General features: G+C 40.0%; 1 protein-coding gene across 1 annotated transcript; it reads left to right on the forward strand.

Moving 5' to 3' along the window:
* Nucleotides 1-2,188: 2,188 nt before the first annotated feature.
* vopp1b (VOPP1 WW domain binding protein b) lies at nt 2,189-6,559 on the forward strand. The gene is made up of 5 exons (XM_085939710.1): nt 2,189-2,338; nt 5,431-5,489; nt 5,616-5,693; nt 5,771-5,904; nt 6,108-6,559. The coding sequence occupies exons 1-5, from the start codon at nt 2,288-2,290 to the stop codon at nt 6,302-6,304; spliced, it is 519 nt and encodes a 172-aa protein (XP_085795836.1). The 5' UTR covers nt 2,189-2,287; the 3' UTR covers nt 6,305-6,559.
* Nucleotides 6,560-6,797: the final 238 nt, after the last annotated feature.

Genomic DNA, 6,797 nt, shown 5'->3' on the forward strand with positions numbered 1-6,797 from the left:
CTCTTCAGTCCTCTTTGACTCATTGTGCTCTGAGCTGTGGATGTCACATTTTGTCTGCTACCCAAGTAAGTTTTTGCTCCTGTTTATTTAGCTCCGTTGTTTTGAATTGTTAGTTTTCCATGTGCATTAGTGCCTTGTTTGCCTTTTTGTTTGATTTCAATCAGATCTTGTTCTTGAGTGAACCCCATCCCTGCTTTCCTTGCATCCCTGCACTTGGGTTCCTTTCCCCAACAGCCCTAACACATTTAATGTGTTACTTCATTGGGAGTGTTGACTTTTTTACATTAGTCAAGAAATACTATCTTTATAGTTGTATACATTTCAAAATGCACATGTAAGAAGAACCTGTCCAAATGACGTTGAAAGAAACACCAAACATAAAACATTGTGGCCCAAAAGTGACATTTTTGTTTCAACCAACCAATTTATCGCTGCAAGTGTCGATGAAATTTGAAATGGGACATTCAGTAAAAGATGCGAGATGGGAAATTAATAAGCATATTAAAAGGGATGCAACAATGTCTTCATGTGTAGATGCAAAATATGGAATTATCTTATGTAGTTTACAATGAATTTGCAAACAGGCAAAGGAAGGTGTTGGCGTCCTCTGTTGGCCAAAAAACTCAAATTGTAAATCCTAAATGATAAAAAATTCATTCTAAAATGTGCCACAAGTTATCAGTAAAAATATAAGCTAAACATTCTCTTTTCATTTCATTGAGGGAAATGCCAGATAAAAAAGCACTTATGTAAATACACTGCAACGCATATGTCTGATTTGCTTTTACACTAAAACAGAGGAAACCCTTTCTCATTATTTGGTTGATCTAATCTTGACTTTTTTTTTGTAAGCAGATCTTAACTCAGCACTCACATTCAGGCACATGGTGTATTTTTATTTGTTTTGGGTGCCACAATTGAAAAAGGTTTTACAAGTGTTCCATTTAGAAAATAACATTTTTTTATTTTTCAAATTCTTTTTGTACATAATGGTTGTTTATTTAATTTAAGCATACTGTACTGTTAAATATACATGTCACCTATTTGTGTAACTTTCAGTGCAAGGTCAAATCTAAGCAACCCATAAACATTTGTTGAAGTTGTACATGTCGATGTGAGCATTCGAGACTTTTTGGTCGTGGGAAGTAAACATTTGAATAAAATGGGAAAACATTTGTACATGAATGTCTTGTACAGCAAATAAACATTCTAAATGTGTTGGAAGTTATTTTTGGTTTATGATAACTGGAGAAAAGATAAGAGTATATAGTATATTTTTATTATTGTTCAGTAAATAAGTTGTTGGAGGAGCTGCGCACAGTCACCACCGGATGGCAGCAAAAGTAAGAAGTGACATTTAATGTCCAAGTTTGCATGCATTGAAGGTTTAAGTTCGTCCATGGCCATGCGTAATACGCACGTTCAAAAATATTTATTTAGTTGGAAAAAGATGAAAATATTCCATTAACAGTGTAATAGTATACAACAAGCTATTTTTTTCCAAACTAACAAATTTATCATAGCACAATATAAATCAATAATCAGGCCCAAATATGTATATGATACAACATCCGTTGCTTTTGAGATATTATTTATCCGCAATGAGGGTGTACAAAAATCACAATTACAATTTTTCTGTGTTCAATCTTCATCGCAAAATGCATGATTTAAATAATTACAATTTCCCATTCTTGGCGGCACCATCTGCTATTCCCATGAAAAATTCACAACGGGATGGCAAACTAACACCGCCTCTGTCCTAGTTCTGATCGGAATGTTCTACTTAAGAGTCATTAGTACCAATTTAGTCCTTGACATTCTTTGTATTATGTTCTACGTTTTGTTTGTAATAAAGTGTTGTTTGCACGTCACAAAGATGGGGGGGGAAAATCGGGATTGGTGTTATTTCCGTCCATACCATTAAGCTTATTCTCACTCAATTTGGTCAGGGAATTTCTGATTTAAGGAACGTCTTGTGGGGGACGAGGGTGCAAAAGGGGCGTGCTGCTGGAAGCAAGGAAGCAAGCATCACACAGGCTACCATTGCTTCAGACCATCCTCGACATTAATCCTCACCGACGCTGTCTTGTCTTCTTCCTCCTCCTCCTCCTCCGTACCCGTCCGGGCGCCAGAGACGCACTCCCGTGGTGGTGCAAGGGGGGGGGAACCGGCCGGATGTGATCTCCGTGGATCCCCGGGAGCAGGAATGAAAGCGACGCGGCCATAAAGAAAGCAAGCGCTCAGCCTCCACGTCGGCCTATTCAAGTGGAGCGGTTACGGTGGAGATATGAGGAATCCTCGGACCGATTTAGCCTTGACATTCTGGCTATTTCTAGAGGTGAGTGAAGCTCGACGTTGTTATTTTTGTCGGGGCTATGACAGACAGGATTGCTTTTCAATCCTACATTGGCTACAAAATAATATTAGGGCTCCTGTGCAAGACATCATCATCATCATAATATAATTTGAGAATAAAAATGACAATCCACAGAGGACAGGTTAGCACATCACTGGGATGTAGGACATGTTTTTGAGAAGAAAAACAAAAGACTATTCTAACTTTAAGATGGACAGTCTGCTTGTTTCCAACATCTTGTCCACTGGGGGTGAGAACATCACAAATAATAGGTGCTGAAAGGTGAGAGATTAGGGGTACACCCTGGACTGGACACTTGCCCACTATTTTTTTGCTCATGCCGACGCAAATGTCGCTCTGGTGCCCTCTGGTGGTAGCTTGGTGTCAGGAATCTTTTGAAGTAAGTTGAGGAGCTTTATTTCGATAAAAGTAGTTCCTTATAAGCGGTATAGGTTTGTTCTGACAGTCCCCATTTTTCGTTACAGCCCATGTGTGACACTCGTACATTCATTATTAACTTGAATCATTATTATTTTATCATCACTCAGCTGACTGAGCTCATCCATTTGAAATATACACGCACAGCGTGGTCGGAATCAAGCCTGCTGTGTTCACTTTGATCAGAATTTTGACTTAAAGTCAGACGTCGTCAATTTGCAGACTCAGGATATTTTGTCACACTCGACCTGATTTTACTTGGTATTTTACTTCATTATTTTGCCATATGGTGTTTTCCTGCACTGTGGAAATGTAAGAAAAGTGATGTTTCTTTCCAAACTTAATGTCGAATGAAGCAAAATAGACTATGCTGGTGACTTCAGACTTAGAAGACCTGGGAAAAGTAACCCATAATTGTTTAAGACTTGAAATGAATAACTGGGTAGCTCTCCTGCTTTCCTTTCCGTGCCTATATTTAGAACTTGATGACATTATCATGTGACCTTACGGCCAACGTTGTTTGTCTTCTATTTATATTGTATTTACACTGACCAGTCGGAATATGGTTATATCGAGGCTGCTGCCGTATATGGTGTGAATATTCTTTGAAGCCTAAAACCGAAATAGAACATTTTTCTAAGGTTCTGTCATGCTTTGTGGCAGCCGCATGCATCCCAGTCATTTGAGCAACACAATTAACGATAAATGCGCTGCAGTTTTGATAGCTCTTAAGGATGGACAGGATTTACTGCACAAAAATTGCTGTGGGAATTTAAATTCACAATAGATTAGGGGCTGCAACCATTCATGGCTTTAGTGCAGCAGCACATGATGCATCTTTTCCAGCTGGGGAAGGAAAGATGTGTATTGATCTCAATTACACGTGACACCGAGTGGTCGGTATTGTTTTCATGGCAGTCGTAAACCGGTGTCACAAATTTGTTTCGTATTTTTAAGCACAGCGGGTGGATGTGTTGTTTCAGCTCACTCTGACAATCAAATGTTTCTTGTCGGCTCGCTAATGGCTCAGGCATCTGTGCGGTCAACAGGGATCAATAAAATAGCTTTGATGCCGGGTGAATGGATCCGAAATGGATGGGACAAGAATGCACCCAATGAGGGGAATCAAAAAGAAAAAAAAAAATGGATTCAATTCTTCACTTTGACTAGGATTGAATATTATAAAAGATATCCGATACCAGTGTTTTTCTATTTACCCGATACTTGAAATAAGGCATGGGTACTCTCAATAATTATTTGCGTGTTCCATAATTGAATATTCATCCTCTGAGAGTAGACTGCAAGTTAGGGAGGCCTAGTATCAGAGCAATGTAGTGCTTCCTTATTGATCTCACACACACACACACACACACACACACACACACACACACACACACGCCTTTCACAAGCAGCAGCTACAAAGGCCATGCAGCCGGATCACCACTTTTGATTCCAAGGGCTTAATGTTTGCTGTAGAATCATTTGAACTATTCAACCCACCCCGTCCAATGTCCTTTGGCTAAAACCTCCAAACAGCTTTTAAAGCAGCAGAACACATTGGCTCATTTTGTGTCCCACGGGAGCACAGAGAGCACATTTTGCTTTGTCTAATTGGAACAAAACAATGAACAGAGCCTGATGATGGCCTTTGCTGCTAAACGGCTAACAAGGCCTAAATATGGAAAATGGATTGTGGCAAAATCTGGAATGTGAAGCTGGAATTGTTTTTATAATTAGAACATGGAAAAGGAAGTAGCTAGCACAAAAATAACTTTAACTGGACAGTTGATCTGACATGGCTGAAACACAAAGCTGCAGAATGTAACTCAGTCAAGGTCAAACTGTTTTTTTTGTTTTCACATACTGGATGAAATAAGGTTGCTACTTTTACAGACCGAGATCATATTTCCCACAAAAACTGTGTTACATAAATGTATTATATTCCCCAGAGCATACAATGTTTTTTTTTTTTTTCCCCATCATGACTAAAAATAGTTCATTTTAATGTTCGGATGTCATATCAAGCCATATCCAAAATGGTCATTTTCATTCATTTCAGGAAATCACGGCATATACATTTTGTTTTGACCTCATCTTGACCTTGCAAGGTCCGGTGTGACTCCGTAGAAGTCCCAAATGCGGCTCATGGGTGGTACTCAGCCCCCGTTCTTCTTCTCAGTACTCTGAGCTTCTTGCGAATCTGATCAAGTTGGCAGTCTCATGAGCACGCAGGGAGATCGTTTCGGAGGCAGTTAATTAAGCGGACAGCCGGCAGCGGCACTCTGGATCCTCGAGACGGCAAAAGGGAGCGCTCAGAGGTTGCAGGGGGTTCGTTGTTCTGTTTGGAAGGACTCTTAAGATTAATCACAAATTAGACAATCAAATTGTATACGGAAGGGTGTTATGATTATACAGTCTGTGGACATTTCATTAGGTACACCAGCACAACATTCAGGTTCCTTATTGACAGTGGAATTATATTCCACAATATTTCAATTTGGAAGTCAGAATCTACCATAGATTCGGCCCGCTGGCCGCCAGTTGATCAATTCAATGTGTAACTAAACATTTATTTGTAACATTGTGTCTGTTGTAGCATGTGAAATTTATAGTCTAATTTTCTCTTATTCTTTTAGATCGTAGAGGCCAAAAAGTACTGCTGGTATTTTGAAGGCGGGTACCCAATATACTTCATGTAAGTGCCGTGATTCGAGACCAACTTCAAAAAGGCCTTTTCCAATTGAATACCATAAAAGCGTATTGGTAAAAAAAAAAAAAAAGACATATCTGCTAAGTGTTCTCCATGTCACCGTCAATCCAGATGTCGCTCGTACGAGGACTGCTGTGGGACTCGCTGCTGTGTGAGAGCCCTGTCCATCCAGAGACTCTGGTACTTCTGGTGAGTACTCTGCCCTCAGAACATCCTACAACGGGTTTTTTTTCCATTCTCCATCCGCCTTCATTGTTTGGTCCCAGGGTGCTGCTAATGATGGGCGTACTGTTCTGCTGCGGCGCCGGCTATTTCATCCGTCGAAGGATGTACCCCTCGTCTCTGAGAGATGAGCCTGCCTTCAACGTGTCCTTCACCAGACACCCTGTCACCTCGCCGGGTAAATAATATTGAGTAAAAAAAAAAAAAAAACGATTTTAATGTAAACAAAAATAAATGATAGTTGATTGAATTTATTTATAATGGCAATTGTAGTCCACTCGCTAAATGTTAACATTTAAAACGCTGTAGACGGGCTAACAAATAATAATAAATATTCAACTTACTGCATTCCTCACAAGCATATATTGTTGCTCTGCGTAGTTTCCCAGCAGCCAGGAAGTATGCAAGGCTTCGGCGGGATGACGACTGGTGACCCGACGCTTGCCATGACGCACCTCATGTACCCGCCACAGCCCAGCTCCACTCACATGATGGCCACCTACCCCCCACCGCCATCTTACTGCAACCACCCGCCACCTTCCTATGAACAAATTTTCCACAACGGGGGCAAAAAGTAACATTGGCAAGCACAACAAAGCAGAAGGAGGAACAATGGCGTCATTTGTTTGAACCTTAACTGCTGGCGTGACAACAGCGGCACACGGTTGTCCTGCAGAAAAGACAACCAAAATCTTGATGCAACCTCACACGTTCATTTGCATTTCCCACTTAGTTTCTCTTCATTCAAGTGGACCGGGTGGATTCACTGTCAATCCAACTGCACAATGTATAACGCCAATGAAATGCAACATGGAATAAAAAAGGAGATATGATTTGTGTCGCTGCAATTTTTATTTTTCAGATCAGTCATAAAGATGAATTCAGCCCAGAGAAAGTTCAGTCCACGAGGAAACTGTTGAAGTATGATGATGACTTGATATGACTTGACCTAAGCCACCACAATAATGGATTTAATATTTAGAATGTTTTTTTTTTTCAGGATTTCAAAAAATGTGAATATCTAATTGTACCTGTTGGATTTAATAATGATTACAAAATTAATTACATTGA

This window comes from Syngnathus leptorhynchus, chromosome 19, assembly GCF_054491065.1.
Source record: "Syngnathus leptorhynchus isolate UIUO chromosome 19, UIUO_Slep, whole genome shotgun sequence".
NCBI lineage: Eukaryota > Metazoa > Chordata > Actinopteri > Syngnathiformes > Syngnathidae > Syngnathus > Syngnathus leptorhynchus.

What these genes read in the sequence shown, in the direction of transcription:
- vopp1b (XM_085939710.1), top strand. Translation starts at nt 2,288, where the DNA reads ATGAGGAATCCTCGGACCGATTTAGCCTTGACATTCTGGCTATTTCTA. An exon ending in CATTCTGGCTATTTCTAGAG is followed by an intron (nt 2,339 to 5,430) that starts GTGAGTGAAGCT and finishes TTATTCTTTTAG; the next exon opens with ATCGTAGAGGCCAAAAAGTA. An exon ending in ACACCCTGTCACCTCGCCGG is followed by an intron (nt 5,905 to 6,107) that starts GTAAATAATATT and finishes TGCTCTGCGTAG; the next exon opens with TTTCCCAGCAGCCAGGAAGT.